At 34.3% G+C, this 25,149-nt stretch overlaps 1 protein-coding gene and 1 pseudogene across 1 annotated transcript; both read left to right on the top strand.

The window, feature by feature from the left end:
* The first annotated feature begins 2,048 nt into the window (after positions 1-2,048).
* Positions 2,049-2,977, top strand: LOC109675163 (olfactory receptor 8G50-like; annotated as a pseudogene).
* Positions 2,978-7,050: 4,073 nt separating this feature from the next.
* LOC109675162 (olfactory receptor 8G3-like) lies at positions 7,051-7,986 on the top strand. Its single transcript, XM_020151944.1, is given in 1 exon segment — positions 7,051-7,986. A coding segment is annotated over 1 exon segment (936 nt).
* The last annotated feature ends 17,163 nt before the right edge of the window (positions 7,987-25,149 follow it).

Raw genomic sequence — 25,149 nt, 5'->3', positions numbered from 1 at the left:
TCTTTATACACTTTTTACTTCTTCCAAATATAAAGCATTTGGAAATATTATTTTCCCATGATATATATATATATGCAATACAAGGGTTGAACTCAGGGCCTATACCTTGAGCCACTCCACCAGCCCTTTTCTGTAATGGTATTTTTTTTTTGAGATAGGGTCTCGTGAATTATTTGCCTAGGGTTGGCTTCAAACCACATGAGCCATGGGCAACCTGATGACATATGTTTTCTTTTCAGATTTTGGGTGTGCTCTTCATGTGATTTTTAAGATTTTCCTGATGTCCAATTTATTATTTTTGTCTATGATAGCTTCTTGTTTTGGCAATGTATCTAAGAAACAATCATCAAATACAAACACACAAAATTTAGTCTTTTTTTCTAATACTGGTACAGTATAAGCTGCTTTATTCAGTTCTATGACCCATTATTTGTTCATTTTTGTGGATGGTGTGGGAAAGAGTATCCAAATTAATTATTTTACGTGTAGCTATTTGTTTCAGCACTCTTACTGAAAACTATTTCCCTGCTCAATTTTCATAAAACACTTATAAAATTAAATTCATCATTCATGTAAGTTTATTCAGGTTTGTTAATTCTATCTCCCTGTCGGAATGTCTATGCTTATGACAATGCCACCTCATCTTGATTATGGTAAAGTTGAAGTAAATTTCAAAAGGAAAAATGTGCATCTTCCAACTTCACTCTCATCTATCCAATTAGCTTCAATTTTACTCTGCATTCCTTGCATTGTTATAAGGATTCTATGATCAGCATGTCAATATCTGCAAGTAACAAGTCTTAGATTTTTCACTTTTTTGGTGGCATCAGGGTTTGAACTCAGTGCCTTGCCCTTGCTAAGCAAGCATGATCTATACCTCTAGACCTTTTTGCTATAGGTTACTTTTTCAGAAACAATCACATGCTTTTTTATCTAGACTGGCCTCAGGCTACTATTTTTCTCCCTATACCTCCCACATAGCTAGGCTGCAGAGAGGTACCATGACACCTGACTTGTTGCTTGATATTGAGTCTCACTTTTTCCCAGCTGGCCTCAAACCATAAACCTCCTGATCTCCACCTACAAAGTAGATGGATTTATAGGTGTAAGGCACCTCATCCAACCCAATCTGGAATTTTGATGGGAGCACACAGAGTTTCTAGACCCATTTCAAAATTTTGACATTTAAAAAATATTGAATCTTTTTATTCCTGAGCAGGGAGTGATTTTCCTTTTATGTAAGTCTCTGATTATATTCAACAAAGTTTTGTGATTTTATGTGCACTGTCATATTGTGCTTAATTCTTAAGCAATTTATTATTTTTTTCATGTCTTGGATTTTTTATTATTGATCACAATAATATGGAAATACAATTCAGTTTTTATGTATACCTTGCTTTTTACCATATTGGTTAACTTTTAGTTAGCTCTTGTAATACTTTATACAGATTCCTTAGGATTTTCTATATACACGATTATATTATTTATAAACAGTAATAGTTTTTCTTCTTGTTTTCAATCTAAATTCTTTTAAATTCCATTTTTCTACTCTATTGTCTAAGGTAGGAATTCCAGTATAATGTTGAATTAAAGGTCAGGAAGTCGATATCTCGTATTGTTCACTATCTTACATGGAAGGTATTTCAGTCCTTCACCACTAAGTTCAGTATTGTCTGTGAGTCTTTTGTGGAACACCAAAAACTCACAATGTCACTACACAGAAGAGTATCAAAAATAAGGCACAGGGAGTTTTTCCAACACTCAATCAACTTATGCAAAAGTTTTTGGATATAAGAGATTGAATAAAATAAATAGCCACTCTTATAGCATAGGACACAAATAGGAGTATTATGTGACATTTCTTCATATGTTCCACATTTCTGTAATTCCAAGGTATTTTATTACTAAAATACATGAAGAGAATGCAGAGAGCTGAGGATACATTGCTGAAGAAACTTAAATTTTGGTTTAGAATTCAGTGAATGAAAGAATAATACAAACATATATGAAGCATTTTCTTCTCCTCCTACATAAGATTCTCAGTGGAAATGACAGAAGGAAATCATTCCACAGTGACTGAGTTTACTCCTGCTGGATTAACAAAGAAATCGGAGCTCTGGTTGCCCCTCTTCTTACTCTTCTTAGGAATCTATGTGGTCACAGGAGTGGGGAACCTAGGAATGGTCATCTTGATTAGATTCAATTCTCACCTGGACACTCCCATGTACTACTTCCTCACTTGTCTATCCTTTACTGACTTGTGTCAGTCCACAGTCATAACCCCCAAAATGTTGGTAAACTTTGTGACAGAGAAGAGCATCATTTTCTTCCCTGAATGCATTACTCAGCTGTACTTCTCTGTTTTTACTATTGCAGAATATCACATGTTGGCTGCAATGGCCTATGATTGCTATGTTGTCATCTTTAACCCTTTACTTTACAATGTTACCATGTCTTATCAAGTCTGTTCCTGGATGGTAGTTGGTATGCATGGCATAGGCTTGATTGGTGCCACAGCCAACACAGTTTGCATGGTAAGACTGGTTTTCTGGTATGCTGATATAATAAACCATTACTACTGTGATCTTTTTCCATTACTGGAGTTTTCCTGCTCTACTACTTTGATCAATGAGGTAGTAGGTCTGTGCTTCAGTGCATTTAACATTATTGTCTCAGCCCTGACCATCCTTGGCTCTTACATCTTCATCATTCCAGCATCCTCTACATTTGCTCCACTGAGGGCAGGTCCAAAGCCTTCACTACTTGCAGCTACCACATCTCTGCTTCTGCTTTCTTCTTTGGTTCTCCAGCATTCATGTACCTGCAGCCATCCTCAGTCAGCTCCAGGGACCAAGGGAAAGTGTTCTCTGTGTTTTACACCATTATTGTGCCTATGTTGAACTCCTTTATCTACAGTCTAAGGAATAAGGATGTCAAAGTTGCCTTTAACAATTTCCTTGAAGGAAGTTTCCTGTGAAAGAGTATTTTTCTTTAGCATAAATTTATCATTTCTGGAGGTTTGGTATGGAAATAGGCCAGAGACACTAATGAACATACATAAGTTAAATCATAAAATTTTTGATAGTGCTTGAGTATTTGGCAGTGAGCCATCAAGGAGTACAGCTTGATTCACAGAGCCAGACACATGGAGACAGTACCTCTTTGGGATACCCCATAACCCATTTCCCTGTAGTAAACTGCATTATCTCTAACAATTTTGGAGAAAACTTTAAATACCCCTATGTGACATTTAATGAATTATATGACAGAATAATGACATAGTATAAAATAGAATTTTAATATGTAAATAATTTACATGGCACATGTTTTAACTGTTTCTCAACATTTCATTTTTATATTTAGAAGTAAAAGTCTTCATCTCTCCTGCTTGCTTAGGAAATTATTGCAGGTCTTTGAAAATATCCAAAATAATTTAACTTAGAAGCTGAATAAAATTTGATTTTACTCAAATTAAAATATTCCAAAAATTCCACTTTACTGAATACATTATAATATCTGAATAGAGTTTGTATATGTTACTGAAAAATACAAACTTTCAAATCTTACATTTCTCTACTTTTTAAATTTCCCTTATGAGGAATCATCTTGGACAATTCCTTAAGTATAAGTCTTAAAAACTTCCCGAAATATAGAATTTTTAAATGTGCTGTCATTAAACTTCCTAGAGCCCAAACATTGTCTCTGATATTCCTGTTTTTAATTCATAATCTAATCAGAAGAATGAGTGACACATATGAGGCATTATTAAATATTCAAGAACCACTGGGGAAATGGGAAGTTCCAGTTCTCTGAGGAAAAGATTCTAGTGGGAGGTCATTATCATTGTTTGTTTCTAACCTGAATCTTATTACTTATCCTGCACATACAATCATAATATCAACCAACGTTTGCAGAGGAACAAATGGGTTTGAGCATCAGCTTCATCAAAGATATTGATTAGTGACTGAAAGGATAACTTGTGGAGTCATTTTCTCCCATCCTCAAAGTAATTTTTTGCCTCCAGAGCAAAAAAGGAGAAAAATATCCCAAACTGAACTCTCTGAGAAGAAGGAGGGGTATGTCTGAATCATAGACTTGACTTTCAAAGTATTAGAAATCCCTTCTGTAGTCTCTCCCGCCATGCAAACAGATGCACATGACTATTTATATCTTTACCTGTCCTCATTCAAAGAGCCTCACTCTGTGCTGATCAAAGTCTCTCTTATCATCTCCTTGTGCCCTGATGAGCAATGTCACAAAACACTCCTACTTGTTTCTCTGTTTCAACTAAGGCAACATGAAGACTTTGTTCACTTGCTTTAAATCTGTATTAACCCTAAACTTCTTTCAACAATTTGATTAGCATACTACTACTGATACTTGATATAAGCAAGGCAATATGCAGTTTTATGTTGAATTTACAATTCAGTGTAGAAGAAAAGTTGGTTAATGTCTCATAATAACAAATTCAGAATTAAAAATCTACTACTTGTAAGCATAAGAAACATTTGCGGGCACATAGAAAATGGTTTTATTCACTGGGAATATTATTATTAAAGATCTTAATTAAAAGATCTTAACTGTTACATAGAATTGCATCAAATAAAGTTGCTAAAAGAAGAGATAATCTAAAGGAAACTTATGACTTAGAACTGAGGGCTTAGCACATGTCCTTTTCTGTAATACTCATGTCATGAGATAGTTGTTGGATCATAAAATAGAAAACTTTTCTTTTTGTTATCAAATGATAACTTATCTTTGTGCAACATAGATATTACTTTAAACTTTATCTGAAAAAATGGAAAATATTGACTACATAAGAAGTTAATACCTAATAAAATTGTGAATCTTTATATTATTATAACTGCTTTGTGGGAGGAATCAACACTGTGCTGAGGAGAAAAGAAACAAACAAACAAAACCCCAACCATCATTATGGGAATGCAAATGAGTATAAATAAGAGATATTTCAAAGAGAAACTCAGGATATTACAATAAAAAGTATCATTGATATGTATTAAATTCATATTTAAATTTTGCAACTGTAAATCTTTTAATTTAATATTTGTATGAGACTAAATTTTCACATATCTATTTTCCAGAAGCTTGGAGAGTGGAAGAAATTTTCCCAATATCACATAGCAAATAGGCAGTTGAGGTGAGATTTGTATTTGTACTGTCTAATATGAGGACTCATTTGTATTATGAAATAATAAAAAAAAGTCAAGAAAAATAAATTTTAAAAGGGTGGATTGGGCATAAGAAGGAGTAATAGAGGGGATGAAAATGATCAAAGTATATTATGTGCATGTCTAGAAACACCACAACGAACCCCTACATGTACAATTAATATGTGATAATAAGGTGTGGGAAGGGGAACTATAAATTCATGAAGTGTTGGAAGATGATTTGGCACTCGTATCAATCCAGTTCTGAGTCCTTGAACACTTTCTGTACAGATCATACAGGCTGTACACTCACATTTCTGGATGTAATGAAACGTTATCTGATTGTTGGAGAGTTTGTCTTGATTTTGAAACCACACATTTTTCCTAATTATTTTGAGCAATTAGTTTAATTTCCTCCTTTGGAGACCTATACAGTGAGTTCACCTATACAGTGAATTCAGCATTACAGCAAAACAGTCAGATATAAACATCATGTGCTACGTGTATTTTTCACTGTGTTACATAATTTTCCCAATTGTTCCAGCATTCTTCAAATGACAATATTTCTCGAACATTTTTTTCTGAAATTACTCAATTTTTCTACAATCCAAATAAAACATGTACTCTAATTTGAAAACAGTAATCCAACTGTTGCTTGAGTATTAAGACCATGCATTTCTGTTTTCTAAAATATACTTGATTCCTTTGCAAATATAAACTAAAGATATATAAGTCTTTTAGAAAAACCACATCTCACCTTTGACTAGTATGGATTTGGACTAAATTTTTTATTGCATTTTCTATGCATCCATATGCCAACCATTTTTAAATTCTATGGGAAACAAAATACATGATCATAAAAAGTGAATACTGAAGAAGATATATTTTTAAAATTTTATTCTATTTTTATTAGCCTATTTTTGTTGTACTGAGGTACCTTGTGACATTTACAAAAGTGCTTACAGTATATCTTAGTTAGATTCACCTTTTCCATGTAAAAGATATGCAATATTTGTCTTCCAAAACACTTCTTAGTTTTTGGAATGTGAGTAGTTTTCTGAGTTCTACCAATTTGACCATGAAATCCAATTAATGTAGATAAGTAATAGTACACTACTTCTCTGGCCAGAGTGGTGGAATCTGTGACTTAAATGAACACCATCGTGTTTCTCGCAAGGATTATTCAAATTAGGAGAGGGAAAGACAGGCCCTCAATCTTGAAAAGACTGGTGAGGTATAAGGATGCTACCGGCCAAGCACTTATGTTCTTCCTTTTGTGGTAGCTGGACTGCGTATAAGAATTTTGGTCATACACACCAGCAGTCTCAGATGGAAAGCTGCTGTGCCCATAGTTGCCCAGTCCTTCGGGTATTTAAGTTGAAATTCTAGTAATGAAAGTAGCTAAGACTAAGAAAACTATTACTTTTGCAGATTATTGACATCTGAATAAATCATAGAAAGCATTTGTTAATCTTTACTCTGAATCAAATGAAAATTGAATTATTATGCCACTGGAAATGTGTAACATTGATATTGTCTATGCAATATGAAAGAGAAAGAACAGAGTCCTCAAAAATAACTTTCCTGCTAATTTAGGTAAAAATTCAAAATTGGTACTTTCTTTGAAAAGACTATGAACTACTTAAATTTTAAGGTCATTAATGCCTGTATTTCCTTATCTAGTCCAGCAAAGTGATTTTCCCAGACTAAACACAGAAACTCAAGCTTTTCTTGCATTAAGTATCTACTATGAAGATGGACAAAGTAATGATCTCCTCAGGCTATCTCCTTGTGACACACACACAGGAACACACAGATGTGCACAAAAGCAAAGCTAACAAATCTGCTCATTTTCTACTTTTTGAAAAAATTCTGACAGGTAATGGAGCCTGGAAATCACTCTACTGTGACTGAATTCATTCTGGCTGGGCTCTCAGAGAAACCAGAACTCCAGCTGCCTCTCTTCCTCCTCTTCCTGGGAATCTATGTAGTCACAGTAGTGGGGAACCTGGCCATGGTCACACTGACTGGACTCAGTTCTCCCCTGCACACCCCCATGTATTATTTCCTCAGCAATCTGTCCTTCATTGACCTCTGCCATTCCACTGTCATTAACCCTAAAATGCTGGTGAACTTTATGATGGAGAAAAATATCATATCCTACCCTGAATGCTTGACTCAGCTCTACTTCTTTTCACTTTTCGCTATTGCAGAGTGTCACATGTTGGCTGTAATGGCATATGACCGCTATGTCGCCATTGGTAACCCCTTACTTTACAATGTCATCATGTCTTCTCACCTCTGCTTCTGGCTCACATTGGGAGTTTATGTTTTGGGTATCATTGGGGCAGCAATTCATACAGGCTTTATGTTGAGACTCTTTTTATGTAAGACCAATGTGATTAACCATTATTTCTGTGATCTCTTTCCACTCTTGGAATGATCCTGCTCTAGTACCTATATCAATGAATTATTGATTCTGTTGTTAAGTGCCTTTAATATCCTAACTCCAACCTTAGCCATCATTACCTCCTACATCTTCATCATTGCCAGCATCCTACGTATCTGCTCCACTGAGGGCAGGTCCAAAGCCTTCAGCACCTGCAGCTCCCACATCTCTGCTGTTTCTGTCTTCTTTGGTTCTGCTGCATTCATGTACCTACAGCCATCCTCAGTCAGTTCCATGAACCAAGGAAAAGTGTCTTCTGTGTTTTATACCACTGTTGTACCCATGCTGAATCCCCTGATCTACACTCTGAGGAATAAGGATGTCAAATCTGCCCTAAAGAAAATTCTGAACAGTGGATCACATTCATGAACAGAATCAAAGTTGTTTTGTCATATAGAAACAGACCTTTGATTTTCCTAGACCTGTAATTTGTTAGGTTTATTTTTGAAAGTTTTGGAATATCCATAATTCTTTCCTATGTAAGAAATCTCAGAAATTTCTCTTCAGTATACTTTCTTATTATGCCAATAACCTCCTCTGGAGAAATACAAAAAATAAAATCAAAACATTTTGAGGTTAAAAGGAACCCTGATTTTATTATTTAATAATAATTCATTTATGATGGTGATAGTGGTAACACATATTACTGAGATTTTATGAAATACCAAACATTGAGACTAGAAATCTAAATAGATGATCTTATTTAATACTGTGCTCCATCAGCACAAGTCATGGTGTTGTTGCTCTTTTAAAAGATGAAAACATTATTCTTATTTATGTGGGTGAGTGCTGATGAAGGTCTTGAACGTAACTGAGCCAAGAGAATTTGGTTTTAGGACAATTTCAAAATGATAGTTGGTCTATGGAAGCAATTGTGGTGTAAGCTTTAAAAAAATTCTCTTCTACATGTGAATCATTCCCAACATGGCTGTGTTGATGACTTCTAGATAACATCCATGCTCTTCCCACTTTTATTTCACCTGAGATGATGAAAAAACCAAAATATTTTAAACCTTGATAATCAAGGGAAAATGGTGCAAAACCACAATCACCATGTTGTTACCTCTAGCTTTTTCCTTCATGATGTCCTTTCCTGATTTTAAGGGTGTATATTATAAATCTGAATAGATGTAGTTTCTGCATCAGCTCATAGATGCTGCATGATTAGTCTTTCTTTCTGCAAAAGGATGTAGGCAACCACTATTTCTGGGATCTTCCTTCCTTCTTAAATCTCTCTTGATCATGAGAGATTTAAGTCTATGTCAATGACTTGCTGATTCTATATTTTGGCACATTTACCATCTTTGTCCCGAACTGAAGCATCCTTAGTTCTTACATCTACATTATTGTCAGTATCCTCTATATTTAATCAACTGACAGAAAGTCTAAAGACTTCTGTAATGCTGCTCTCATCTGTTGGTGGTTGGGATACTTTCTGACTCTTCAGCATTCATGTACCTGCAGCCATCATCGGCTTGACAGTTCAAGGATATATGTACTCTGTGTTTTACACTTTTTTATTATGCCAATAACCTCCTCTGGAGAAATACAAAAAATAAAATCGAAACATTTTGAGATTAAAAGGAACCCTGATTTTATTATTTAATAATAATTCATTTATGATGGTGATAGTGGTAACACATATTACTGAGATCTTACGAAATATCAAACATTGAGACTAGAAATCTAAATAGATGATCTTATTTAATACTGTGCTCCATCAGCACAAGTCATGGTGTTGTTGCTCTTTTAAAAGATGAAAACATTATTCTTATTTATGTGGGTGAGTGCTGATGAAGAAAGCACCAGAAAGAACACTACTGTGAACAGAAATGAGAAGAAGATGATTTATTAAGCTTGAGCCATTGACCATTATATTGTCGGAATGGTTCTTTTAATTTTAGTGCACATGTAGTTTTTTTGTAATTTGGTGGGTATGAGTTGATATTATTTTCTCTCAACATGACTTTAAAAATTTTTATCAATAGGACTTTCATGTGAATGTTTTTCAGATTTCATATAATTTTCATGTGAGAAAGTATTTTTATAAAATATGATCTTGCAACCTTTGTTTTAAACAATTAAAGATGTAGGGGTGAAAAATGTTCATTGTGAACATCAGTGTACCTGATTTAAAAATAAGAACATTTTTCTAAAGCCATAATAATGTTCTTACATTTAACCTTTTGATGTCACTTTGCATGGGGGCTTTTATCTTACAATGAAGTTGAGAGGCAGATTGGAAGAAATAAGAAGAATGATATGGGGACATAGACCAATACCAACTTCCTCTCCTTATCACTATTCTGCTATAAATTTTTAATTTATCTCAACCATAACATAAATATCACCTGTGAACAGTGATTACCAACTTCCTTTTTTTGACCCAATTGAAAAATACCATAAGTCACAACTATATGATACCTCCAATCTCGTTTTTGCTTAATCTTAACCTTTCCAATATTTTCATTTTTTTGTTTGGAATCCATCTTTTGCCTTCTTTCTCTTATGTAGGCAACCTAATCAGAACTTTAAAGCTTGATTACAGACACATATATATTATTTGGTACTTGTCATGTGTTAACCCAGGACAAACCTTCAGAGCACGGTAATCAGAACTGCTCAGGTGATTGTGCAAATGAGGTGTTTGCTACCCAGAAGTTGGGAAAACACAAACTGAAAATTAAAGTAGAAGATGCTGACCATACTGCAGAGGAGTTTCAAGGTGTCCTGAGATTGAGGACTAGGTGCTGGCTTCTCAGCATTGATGATTGCAGAATGTTGGGTACCAGTGACTCCCAATACCATTGTTAGTGCAATTTGCAAGAGGCAAGAAAAATTTGGCAATGAAATTTTCAGAAAGAAGAAAAAGTAACTGTGTTCTGATTTGAGATTATGATGTTTGTAAGTAATCACTGTGTAAAGTCAGGGAAATATTCATTAATACCTTCATGTATTCAATTATTCACAAAATATTTTTAAACCTCTGACAATGTGCCAACCACATTGCTAATTCCTGAAGATACAGAAAATCTCTGGTCTGTCACTTATGTAGTGGCTAACAGTGTAACTACACACTGTTTAGAAATTAGTTTCTGGGTATACAGTATGAAGTTCCAGTCAGTTACAATGAGTTGGAGAATGTTTCCATGATGGCTTTAGTTTTAGATGAGATTTGAAAAGAAGTAAATATTTATTAGTAAACTAAAGAAAATGAATTGATAAAACTCCCTCATGTAGAAGGATAGACAACTGAGTGAGTATGACATCTTTGATTCTACACTCATACTAGAAAATCTGCCTTCCCTGCTGGATGAAATCATGACACTGTGTCCATGACAGATCCACAATGAGCAATTTAAATATTGGATTTGATATAAAATATCAAACATAAAATTACCTGATTTGAGACAAGTTGAATTGTAGGAAATAAGGCATCTACTGATGGTGTAAATAGATGTCAAGTGGAGAGAGATTCAAGGAGAGAGGGGTGTAGAGCACGAAGGATAACACAACATTTGGTCCATCTTGAGTTTCTAGAGTCCTTTGTTGGCAACCTTTTATGACTAGTAACTCCTATTGCTCTTTTTTAAATATCCCCTTCCCTCTACTCCAACTCTTAAATAATTTTAATCACTTAATTAAGACATTTTCACAAATGCATACAATGTAATTCTATCATACTCTCCACCACTACCACCAACATTTCTTTATCTTGACTACTGCAACATAACAAGTTTTCAGATGGGAAAATGCAGACTCCAACTTTATTCTCTTTAAGTTTCTTTTAATTATTGTGGGTGTTCATTTTCACAAGGATTTCATGATCAGATCTGGATGTTAACATCTGCAATAATGGAAGGATAATAGGGAGCTTGAATTTCTAGATAAGTTTGGGAAGTACTGCTATTTTTGCAATATCTAGTCTTGATTCATGAACATAGGCTGTCTGTCCTTTTGTGTATGCCTTTTGTTCCTTTCAACAATGATTTGCAATTTCAAGTGTAAAGTTGCACATTTCTTTTCAGATCTTTCCTAGTTGTTTTATTATGTTTAATGATATTGCAAATAATTTCATATTATTTGATTTCCTTATAGATGCTGTATTGAACTGCCATGATGAACACTTGTTTCTTTTTCCCTGCTGTGGATGAGACCCAGAGCCTTCCTCATGCTGAGCAGTGCTCTCCCACTGAGCTACATCCTCAGCCCTGAACTTTTTAATTAGCTCCAATAGCTCATTTCAATGGATTTCTTATAATTTTCTATGCAATAAAGTAAATAATTTGCAAGTAGACATAGAATAATGCCTGTTTTCTAATTTGAAAGTTTTTAATCTAATCTTCTTGCATGATTGTCCTAACTAGAATCTCTAGTATAATGTTGAATAAAAGTGCAGGAACCATACATCTTGTTTTGTGCATTAACTTATGAGGAAAGTCAGTTCTTTTTTTTGATTGGGACTTTTTGTGCTCTTTTTTCAAAACCATACTTCATGTTTCCTCTTTCATTATGCAAATATTAATTTAACATTTTTCTAGAAGAATATAAATGTTGTAGGAGTATCTTTGTTATTTATACAAATTCACAAACAGTACAATTAATTGTGAAAGGTCTTGGGTGTCTTTAACTCCATGGATTATTCAGTTCTTTTGTAGACGTTGCTCTTATTTAAAAATAAACTTTCTCTACAGAGGAGTTGAGAGGATTAGAAATAATGCAAGAAAATCTTTGTACACTCCATCAATATTATAAAACCTGTTTTTTGATTGTTCAAGGTTTGGGTGTAATAACCACTCTTATAGCACAGAACACAAATAGGGATAGTTCTATTTGATATTTATTCACATATCCCATATATTTGGGACCCTTATGTTTTGACTGCTAACTTGCATGAGAAGTTTCAGAGAACTGGAGTACCTAGCTAAAACACTTGAATTCTGTATTACACTCCAATGTGTGGTGGAACAATATATTTTAGTCTACATTTTTTTCTTCTCCTTCTACCTAGAATTCTCCAAAGAAAAATGGCAGTTATTTGGACAGTTACCAAGCTGATCCTCACTGGGTCATCAGAGAAACCAGACACCAGCTGACACTCTTTGTCCTCTTTGTAGTAATCAGTGTGCTGACAGTTGTGTGGATCCTGGGTATAATCACCCTGCTTGAGCTGTTTTCACATGCACACCCCTTTATACTATTTCCTAACGTCTCTCCCATTGATCTCTGCCTTTCTACTGTCATTACCCCTTCAAAAATTCTGGTTAGCTTTCTGAAGGAAAAGAATATCATATCCTATGCTGAATGTAGTTTTTCATGTTTTTCTTACATCAGAATATCATACATTTACTACAGTAGCCTATGACCACTATGTTATCATCTGTAAACTCTTGTTTTACAATGTTACCATATAATATCAAGTGTTTTCCTGGATGGGTTTGTGGCATGGGATTGGTTGATGCCACTGCTCATAAGTCTTCATGCTAAGTGTAGTTTTCTGTAAGGATGAAATTTTAGAAAAAATAACTTCTATTATATTTTTATACTCTTAAAATTGTCAGTTATAATTTGACCAATGAAGTAGTCATTCTTTTCTTCTACTCTTTTAATACTATGGCCCCAAATCTGACCATCATTAGCTCTTAATTCATCATTGTCAGTATCCTCCATATTTATTCCACTGGGGCCAGGTCCAAATTCTTCAGCACCTGCAGCTTCAACATCTAATCAGTTTCTGTCTTTAGATCTCTAGCATTCATGTACCTGCCACATCATCTATCAGCTCCATGGACCAATGAAAAGTTTCCTTGTGTTTTGCACAATTATTTTTTTTTCTTTCATTTTTCTTTTATTATTCATATGTGCATACAAGGATTGGTTCATTTCTCCCCACTGCCCCCACCCCCTCCCTTACCACCCACTCCGCCCCTTCCCTCTCCCCCCCTCAATACCCAGCAGAAACTATTGAGGATAGGTAAGACACCTAAAAAACTAGCTAGCATTTGTTGCCCTTAACGCAGAGAAACTAAAGCAGATACCTTAAAGCAACTGAGGCCAATAGGAAAAGGGGAACAAGTACTAGAGAAAAGGTTAGATCAAAAAGAATTAACCTAGAAGGTAACACCCACGCACAGGAAATCAATGTGAGTCAATGCCCTATATAGCTATCCTTATCTCAACCAGCAAAAACCCTTGTTCCTTCCTATTATTGCTTATACTCTCTCTACAACAAAATTAGAAATAAGGGCAAAATAGTTTCTGCACAATTATTTTGCAAAGGCTTACCCTCTGATATACAGTCTGAGGAATAAGTGTTTCAAAGGCACCCCAAATAGTTTCCTTGAAAAAAATATAAACTCTGTATGAAAAAGAGTAGAAAAATTTTATAATTTCTGGAGATTTGATAGTAAAACAGCAATGCATTTCTCCCAGTCATAAGATTACTACTAATATTAAATATTTCAAAGAAAGGTGCTGAGGGAAGGACTGGGTTCATGGGGTCAACACACAGGAGACAGCATTTCTATTGGATAATCCAGACTTTAGCCATTCAGAGTAAGTTGGGTCACCTCCAAGGATTTCCTAAAATTCTAAAAATCCTTCATAAAATTGATTATACTTTATATTGAGCATAGTTCTTTTTAGGCAAGATTTATTTACTTCAAAGAACTAGTGCATTTGTTTATTATCCATTGTTATTTACAATATTTTGTGTACCTTGCATTTTTAACTAAGTATATCACCAAATTTTTCTAACAGTGTTGTCTCAAAATAAATGATTTTAATACAAAATAAAATACTGCAGATCTTTCCCTAACACTTCAAGTGTTTAGAACCATATTAGAGAATATGGTGATATATGTTGGGTGACAAGGTAGTTCCTACTTATAAGGAGATAACACTATTATAGAAGATATCGATGCCTCTTCCCAGAAAACACTCATTATGCATATATTGACATATACTTATGCAATTTTCCTGTTCTAGGTTTGGGAGTGTGCTCAAACCTCTATTTTGCCAACTATTCCATACTTCGTTTCTCTATACCAAAAAGAATATCCCCACACACACACTCAGTTCTCATAATAGAATCTCAGATTCAGAAGAGGCAATTTTTAAAACTACTTCATTCATATGGGTCATTTATTCTTATGGAAAAGTTAAAATTATAAAACTGTTTTCTGAGTAATGGCAAGTGTGTTTCCTACCCTCCAAACTGTCTATCCATTCTGGAAAAAAATGATTTTTTGATGAGTCAGGGCAGGAGACTTCCAACCAATAAATTTCCTTATTTCCTCCTCACCCAACTAAGCTCCTGTTTTTGTTCTTGAAAACAGCAACCAGAAAAACTGGAGTTAGTTCTCTTGGATAGTTATTGTCCCCATTAGTAAGTCTCAGCAACTCTTGGTTTTATCCACAGGTTGCTCAGCTCCCATGATTTCATCTCCTTGTGGCTATACATCAGAATGATTTTTGTCACATCTCCTTAGAATAGTTTCTCAGACTCCTGGAGGTTAGATATTTTCTTTAATTTAAAGCCACTTCTAGATGATAAGTCATAGTTATATTTTTTATGATCCCTCTAAACTTCAAAGTGTTACAAAATGATACATTAGGAGACAAGTTTGTACATCCCCAAACTTGCTCTTCCCTTCCCTCTCCAAGGACTACTTAGGCTTCTTTAACTCAGTATGTGAATTTAAACCTGGTGTGTTCCATTCATACAACCATCTGTCTCATTAAACAGGTATAAAACTGTACTTTCTCTGCCATAAATTTGCTTTCAAATGTGTGACAAAATATCTTTATCAATGTCACCTTTATCTTACAACACCAGAACTTAGAATGACATAGAAGAGGCTTGAAACTTTTTGAAAACTAAAAGAGACTTGGATTCCTGTGTATTAACCAGTTCTAATATCTATACTCCAATTTCATTAACCTACCAAAAATTATCTATAAATACACATATATATCTATCTATATGTATATCTGTATCTATATCTACATCTGTATATATATATATATATATATATACACATATGTGTGGGTGCTCTAATGTATAACATACATGTGAAGATGGCTTTCATCTGTATTGTTTATATCTGTTTCCAAAGGCTTGTGTATGTTAGTTTCTATTTTATTACCCTAGACAATAAAGAAATGCCATCCACTTTTTTCATATTGCTGAGTGCTAAATAGAAATAGCAATGAATTTTTTACTATTCCAAGCATTTACTTATGCATTAAAAAGTTAAAACATGATTATAAGAATAAAAAATATTTGAATTGTCCTTAGTGATTCAGAGAAGTGGTGGAAAATATGTTATTAAAATAATAGCATAGATGTTAGACAGATTCCAAAATTGAGAGGGAGCTCTAGCACAAGCAAGTGACATGAAACATCTTTAAGAAAAGCTATTACAGAGGAGAAAATAAGAAAACATATAAAAGATTTGTTAAATATCATTTCAGAACAATATATGTTATTGACTGTTTTAATAATTGAAAAGAACACAATAGAATAACTGCATTCTATCACTTCACAAGGCACTATGACAAACTTAGTTAATGTTCTCATGCAGAGTTTGTCTTTCATTTCTGTGACACAAACTTGTATTGATTTCCAAAAGAAAATAGTTTCTCACTTACAATTTTTATTTTCAGCAACCATCAGGATGTCACAGGAAAGGACTTTAGTTAGAATCATTTTTTACTTTTTTTATTTGTTATGAGTAGCATTGCCTGTGCATCACACACACACACACACACACACACACACACACACACACACACACACACACACTATGTGGCCTTCAGTGAAAATATTCAGGGGTGGTACAGTAGCTCATCACATATGCAGATTTCTTTTAAATTATTGCACTACTGTGTTGCCAAAAGCTTTCATCTTTAGTGTCAAATAATGGGTCCAGATTTATCTGTCACCTTCACAACATGGTCATTAGTTAGAAATAATGGAAGAAGTGAATGTTTCCATAACTTGAAGAACATCTCTAGAAGTGATAGACCTTACCTCCATGTATATCTATTTTGGGATGGACTTAGTATCAGAGACAAGGCAGGCTACAAGAAGAATTGAGAAATGCTGTGGTGATCTAGATGCAAGCATGCAAACTAAGACTTGTGACATGTTTTATTGAGAAAAAAGGGAGAATGAATACTAAGAATAATTGAGAGTTTCTTCCACACATTCTAAATATTTATTAAATTATAGATGACTGCTTGTTGTTATATCAAGAGTTTAACATTTGGATTTTTATCCAAATAATAATATATGTGTAATGTGATTAAAATAAAATATGCAGTACATAAATAAAATATTATTAAAATAACTATTAAGGCCTATTAAATGTGCATATTATTCTGGGTGTAGCATTCCTTATATCTGCAATTCTATACCCTTGTGTTCATTCCTGAATCTTCCCCATCCAGAAATGGCTTCTGGATTCCAATCTGTCTTTCCAAATGTTATACACCTTTCACTGACACACAGTTCTTCATTCTCATTCATTTCTCACCACTTCAAGTTCTGATCTGGTTGACTTTTGCTTCATCACACATGCTATATTCATTGTCTTCTCAGATATGTTTAATGTTAATGAATGTTTGTAGCTATTATAAAATTGTGTCTTACATTTTATCACAATTCTAGTTTTGAGGTTTGATCATTACTGATAGGCATCATGTTTCAAGTAGTTATAATTTATCCTATTACTGTTTTTACCCTTTAAATCTTAGACATTAGACTTTATCAATTTGTGAAAATATCCTTATAAGTAGATTAAAACAATAAGCAACAAGATGTCACATTAGAGATAAAATCTTGTGTCTCCTTCGATCAGAAATACATCATGGTCATAAGTACAGGGGAGAGGTGGATGGTTTAGAAAGGCAGAAGATACAAGAACTGATAGTTAGAGACCAGGGGATATCCCAAAATATTATACTTTAAATCTATAAAAGAACAAAAGATCCTAATGTAGTGTGCTAAATGGTAAGCGAGAGGGAGGAGAATCCTCTCATTGAGGTTGTAAGCAAAAGTGAAGAGGATAGCCCTCTTGAGAGACCCCACAGGCACACACATTTGTACCCTGCAAAAAATAAAGTTTAAGACAAGAAATGTTTCCCCCATGTAGTAAGCTGATGCCCCAGTAGTGGCTCCTGCAACTCTTGACTCACTTACTTCATTAACCTTAGCTAGTGACTACCCTGAGAATCAGTGTGGAACCAGTAAATTGGTAGGGACTCAGACTAAGAATTACTTGGGTAGAGAGGGTAAGCTGGGTGCCTGACTCCATTCTGGAATTGGAGTGTCCACCCAGCTTACTTGAGTCAAGAGTGAAAACCTTAATCGGAAAACCTGGAGCTACCCCTTCCCTAGTGCCCACCCTCATATGGAGGGTATAACTTCATGAGGACCCCCTTGATTGACCCTGTGCATGGACCTGCTGCCCTATGTACTTTGGTTCAGAGTGCAAACCACATGTTCAGAATGTCATTCATTCCTCTCCACTCCCCAGCTGATGCTGGGTGCCAGGAGCTGAGTCATATCCCCTGGAGTTACTGCCTAACACTAAGTTTCTACTTAGTCCACCACTGTGCCAGTGTTCTTCTACAGGGCAATAATGGGCAGGACTTTAGGTCTCTACCCAGAGGGGAGCCAGAGGAATATACACTGAGGGAGCCACAGATAAAACCCTGAGGATCAGAGATTGGAGGAAAACACTCACTGCCCAGATGGTCCCAGGCCCGTATCAACTCTCCTCCCTAATAACAAAGAAATATTGACTCTTTTCTTCCTTTACCATTTTCCCTTTCTCTGCAATAATTATATTGTGCTCTCTCACACCATTATTCTTGTAACTTCATTCCACATACTTCTCTCCCCTTTCCCAATTGTCATTTTTAGTTTCCCTTTCCCAACACTCCTTTGTTATTATTACTTAATTTTAATACCTATAACATTAATAATGTTTAAACTCCTCATTTATCTCTTAAATAAAGAACTTTAGTTCCTTTCTTCTATAACATTATTGGGGATGTAGTTGGTTTTCCCAATATTTTTACTACATTTATGTATGTATGTATGTATTTATTTATTTGTTTGATTTGTTTGTTACAGTGCTGGGAATTGAACTCAGCATCTACACCTTGAGCCACTCTACCAGCCCTTTTTTTGAAGGTTTTCTTTTTTAGATAGTCTCTCTCAAACTATTTGCCTGGGCTGGTTTTGAACTGCACCTCTCCTGACCTCTGTCTCCTGAATAGCTAGGATTACAGGTGTGAGCCATTGGAACCCAGCTTTTTTTTTTACTACATTTAAATATCTAGTTTATTTTGCATTGCTGATTTTGTTATTGCTGACTGATTTCTCCCCTCTGAGGGATAGTGAAAGAGATATCCATCCCCAACAGATGCACAAATCATGACATAGAAAACCAATATAATTGAAAGAACAAGGCAATAGGAGTTCTCCAAAAACACCTAACTTCCCAATAATTGAATTCAAAGATACTGAAATGCCAGAAAAGGAATTCAAAAGCATACATTTAAAAATGATCAATGACCTAAAAGATGATTCAAACAACTTGATGAATGAAGGAAATTAGTTAAAAGACATAGATGAGAAAGTCAGCAAGTTACATGAAAAGAAAGGAAATTGAGATTCTGAAAAAGAAAACATGCCAGGATCATTAGAAATAAAAAAGTCAATAAATCAAACAAGAAACATTAGAACACAGCACCAATAGACTAAATCAAGCAGAAGAATGAATGTAAGAGATTGGTGACAAGTTCAAAGAACTATTATATTAGGATGGCAACAAAGAAAAAATATAAATAAGCATAATCAAACTTCCATGAACTCTGAGACATGATAGAGAGACCAAACCTAAGAATCCTTGGGATAAAAGAAGAAGCTGAGGCACAAAGTAAAAGCATGGAAAATCAATTCAATGAAGTCATCACAGAAAACTCTCCAAGTCTAAGGACTAGTACAGGATCCTGCAATGCCATTCCTGGGTATATATCCAAAATTATCATATGATAGGGTTATCTGCACACTTATGTTTATTGCAGCACTAATCGCAATAGTAAGATCATGGAATTATCATAGGTACTTATCAGTTGTGAATGGGTATAAAATGTAGTATCGACACACAGTGGAATATTATTCAGTGATACAAACCAAAATTATTTCTTTTTTCAGAGAAATGAGTAGAACCTCAGATCATTAAATTAAGTGAAATAAGCCAGAATCAGAAAAATAAAAATCATATGTTTTCTCTCATATGGGGAATCTGGACTTTTAAAAAAGACATGAAAGCAGCCAGGCAGTGGAAGTTGGTGGGAACAAGAGAGGATGATAGAGGTCAATATGATCCAAATACATTATGTACAAGTATAAAAACATCAAGACAACCAATTAAAAAGGCAAAAGGGAACTACTTGACAAGAGGAGTAGGAAGAAAAAAAGGGAGCAAATGGGGTATAAGTAAGGGAAATTGAGGGAGTAAATACAAAGTGCATTGTATGCGTTTAGAAATGTCATAATTAAAATCCCTTACTCTGTACAGCTAACAGAGGCTAATCAAAAAATAAGTAAACTATATTAATACCTAAGGTTTAAGAATAATTTTAAAGAATTCCAAAACAAATTTAATAACAAAAGTTTGTTGCCAGTATTATCTCAAAATTATACTTTAGTTAGTGAATATTGATGAAAAACATTTAGTTTAGTTTTACATTTAAACACATAATTTTGCATGAAAATATTTTCTAAAACATATGGTTTCAATGTCTCCCAATATTTCTCTTTTTTATTTTTAAGAGAAAAAAATCCTCCTCTCTCCTTGTTAGTCTTAGAAATTCCTTCTGGCACTTTGACAGTATCTAAATATTTTCACTGGGGGACTGAAAGAATGCTTTTATTTAGGCTTCAATTTAAAACATTACAAATAATTACTGTTTCGTGGACTGATCATTATAGCTAAATACCTAGTTAGCAGAGATTAATGGAAAATTTTTAAAACTTTCAAATCTCAGAGACATAGGTTGCCTTCTCTGGTTTTCTAATTTGTACTTCTGAATAATAATACAACAAAATGCCTTTAATATATGTGCTAAAATTTTTCTATAATTTTGAATTTTTAAATACTTATGTTGAAACTTTCTACAGAACTAACAATATCTCTTATGCCTTTGTATGTAACTTGTAATCTGACATTAACTATTAATCACACCTATGTCACAATACTAATCCCTTGAGAATCAATGTGGAAAAGGGAATTTATAATTGTATCACTCTTCCAGAATTTATACTTGTCAGATAAAAAAATCTATTGGGAGGTGATTACCATTGTTTGTTCCGAAATTCTTATTACCTACAATTTGCATAGTCTTCTTATCAACCAATATTTGAAGAGGAACAAATGGCTTGGGAGATCAGTTCATTCATCAGCATTAGTGGGTCAAACTGACAGTATCACCTCCTCCATTCATCAAAGTCAGTTTTGAATCCAGAGCAATGAAGGAGGAAAATATCCAGCACTGAATTCTCTGGAAAGAAGAAGGAGTATGTCTGAATCCCAGTAATCATCTTTAAATTTTTTACAGTCCCTTGTTGGAGTCTCTATCTCAAGTCTAAACAGGGATGCACATGCTTATTTTTTGTCTCAATATATTTTCATTCTAAAAGCCACACTCCCAGATGAGTACAGAATTCCTTATAATTTCTTTATTTTTTATAGCAATACAGGGGTTTGAACTCAGGGCCTCATGTTTACTAAGCCAGCACTCTACCACTTGAGACATTCCACCAGCTCTGGGATTCCTTATAATTTCCTTTTGCCCTGCTGTAAAATTATGGCACAAATTTTCTGTTTATTCACTTCAACTCAGATAGGGTGAGGACTCTGTTCAACTATTGTTGATCTGTCAACTTATCTCTAATTTCTTCTGTTGATATTGGACACATTTTATTGATATTTACCATATGGAAGACACTGTCCCAATACTATATTGAATGTACAATTTAATATGGAAGAAAAGGTGGTATATGACACATGGTAATTAAAAGACCTTGCTGCATGTAACCATAAGAAACAAAGTCTTTTTTTTCTTCTCAGAAAATACTCTTATTAACTGACTTTTCATTATTAAAGATTTTAATAATTCTATTATACATCATATAGAGATAGAAGAGAAAAACTAAAGGAAGCTTATGAGTTAAAACTGTGGTTCTAACTAATGTTCTTTTCTGTAGTAGTCATGGCATTTGTTACTTGGGTTATACAAGAAAATTTCTCCATTGTTCACTTTGTGAAGTTGGATACCAGTGGCTCACACCTGAAATCCTAGCTACTCAGGAGGCAGAGTTGAGGAGGATCAAGGTTTGAAGCCAGTCCTGGCAAATAGTGCACGTGACCCTAGCTCAAAAAAATCCCTTCACAAAAAAAGGCTGGTGGAGTGGCTCAAGGTGTAGGCCCTGAGTTCAATTCCTAGTACTGCCAAAAGAAAAATCCTTTATGAACCCATTTGGGAATAGCACCATAAAAACTGCAATTCCATAGGACCTGCCTAATCATTGTGTTGATCCCATTGTCTTGTCCACCTGACTGTCCCCTTCTAGATTGTCACATTCTGAAGAGTAGAGTTTCTATGTTATATATTATATAATGCTCTATCTTTAAGTTCCACAACAAACTTTTGTCACCTATTAAATTTGCTTTAACATCAATCTCCAATATCATCCTAACATCTCCTTAAATCACTATCATTTTATATAAATACATATATACATTCAATTCTATTTTCTATAGGTGTCATAGTAACTTCTTAAATATATCATCCAAGTTATTGATAGAATGCTATTTTCAATTTTTTAGTTCAGGTCTAAATATGAAGCCACATGGAATAATAATTTGAAACTTTACACTTTATGACTAGTCCTTAGACGTTCCGTGATTTATGCAACTCTGAAATAATGTTCTCTATTTTCACCTACACCTCATAACTATGTGATGTTCATAAGATGACTATGAGATTCATCACACACTTTATGAAAGTCAGGATAACTTAGGGTTATCACAGAATTTTTATTCTATTAATCTAGTACAAACCCAATAAAACAAAAATTCTGGGGGTACTTTAGCAATATGATGATGATTCTGAGTCATCACTGCTTCATTTTATATGATCTTAAATTTTCTTGCTTTCAAATGGAAATTTGGGGTTTGGAGAGACATGAATGAGCCTGGAGAATTCCATGCTAAGTGAAATGAGCCCATCACAAATGGAAAAGGACTGCATGAGATACCTACATGAAGTATCTATAACACTAAAACTCAGAGACAGAGAAAACAGTAATGGCCACTGGCAGTTGGGAGGTGGAGGAAACAGGGAGTAGATGTTCCATGGGTTCAGTTGTGTTAGATGAATAAGTTCTAAAGATTCTTTATGTAGTGTAGTGTCTATTGTTAATATTATGTTATTGTACACTTCAAAATTTAAGACAGTATGCATTAAATTATTCTTATAACTAAAACAAAACCAAAATAAAAGAAAACAAGCAAAAATCCCAAAGTGTACAATGAAACTTTGGGATGTGAGAATATGTCAATTATCTTGATGCTGTTGCTGTTATCATGACTGGTTGCATATATCTAAATTGATCAAATTATATACAAATTAAATGTGTGCAGTTCTTTGCATACTTATTGTAGATAAATTACCTGTTAAGAAATAAGCAAACAAAGCATTACAGCTTTTAAACTGTTTTAATTTTTGGTTTGTGACTTACTCATTTCTAAGATGCACAGGACAAAGAGAAGCTAAGGAAATTGATTCAGGGCAAGTTATTTGGGAATTCTCCACCAAGGTCAAAGACATACAAACATGGGTAATAAGAGCCAACCAGAAGAGTAAAGAGTAGAAATTAAAAGCATGTGTCAGAAACAGCCTTTAGAGGGAGTTGGGCACATAAAATGAGTCATACAAAGACTGGGGAAGAGAAAATGGGGCTTTTGTGATAGGGACTGATATTTAATGGGGCAGTAAGAAACAAGGAACACAGAAAAAACAATCAGCTTGCTAATGAAAAGAGTCACAAATGTGGAAGGATAAGTGTCATAGATTGTTTTATGATGTTGTTACAGAATATCACATAGTGCATACTGTGTGGCAATTAGAAATTTATTTGACTCAAGGTTCTGGAGGTTTAGATGACCAAGCAGGTTTAAAAGACACAGGGATGCATTTGGCAAGGGTCTATGTGCTCCCTAATGTCATGGTGAATGACTGCAGTACCAAAGAGTATACACATGACAAAGACAGTGGAAGCAGCCCAATTTGCTCTCACACTTTGCAACCACAGCTTTGAAAACAAACTAATACATTTTTCCATGTTCTATTCTTGTCTTAAAGGACTCACCTCTCAGTACAATTACACTGGGGGTTAAGTTTCCAAAAAATGAAATTTGGGAACCCATTCAAACCACATCAATAAAGAAACTCAGCTTCTTAAATATTATAGGAGATATTAAAAATAAGTAACTAGGGTTTTATAAAGATTAGATTGCGAAGTATCTTCTGGTGTTACAAATCAGCAAGAGTTTGGCTTATTCATGCATCAAATATTTCATCCTCTAGCCATTGTTAAGTTCTTGGAGTAAAGTATAGATTTGGCTCTGGATAGGGTTGGTTGTCCTCTGTAGGAGCTGGCCCACTGGAGAGTCAGAAGAAAGAAGGGATTAGGCAATAATGTAGTGGGTACATAATGTAAATCCTCTAGGGATTTTTTTCACCATCTCTTCAACTACTTGGTGGTTTCAGTACTTCATAATTATTTTTAGTTTTTAGTTTTTAGAAATCCCCTGTGGATTTCTTTTTCATGGTAAATGACATTGAAGAAACATTCTTAAATTGAGTATATGACTTCATTTGTTTTTAACATCTTAAGAGTTAATATTAGTAAGGCTTATATATTTTGTTTGTGTAGTAGAGAGAAGCCCATGGTGGAAAATGTTACTCACATTTTTTGAGTCAACATGTACAATTTTCTTGTGGTTGAGAATGCAATGCCACCTTGTTTGGAGAAAAATTTAATGCATCTATTCTCCATAAATACAGAGATACTCACTAGCATATCCTAGATGGGCAGGCTTCCTGGAGTGTGGAAAAGTACAAAGTTGTGATACAAGTATTTTGTGTGGTCAGCATGGTATCATTTTTTTGTTTTGGTTTTTATATTTATGAAAACATTTGTGGAAATGAAACTGATATATTATAAAATTCATCTTTTCCAAGTTTTTAATTCACTGAATTTTTGGAGTTGTACAACTATCCTCATGTTCTACTTGTACAATATTTTCAAAGACAATATGCATGAGCAGTCAGATCCTAGTATCTCCATTCTCACAGCTGCTGACTGACACCAAGCTACTTTCTGTTGCTATGAATTTGTCTACTAGGGACACTTCATATATATCAGGTCATACAGTCATGTGGCCTGTT

Source organism: Castor canadensis, chromosome 2 (genome assembly GCF_047511655.1).
Source record: "Castor canadensis chromosome 2, mCasCan1.hap1v2, whole genome shotgun sequence".
Lineage (NCBI taxonomy): Eukaryota > Metazoa > Chordata > Mammalia > Rodentia > Castoridae > Castor > Castor canadensis.
This window is presented reverse-complemented; position numbering and strand designations above follow the sequence as displayed.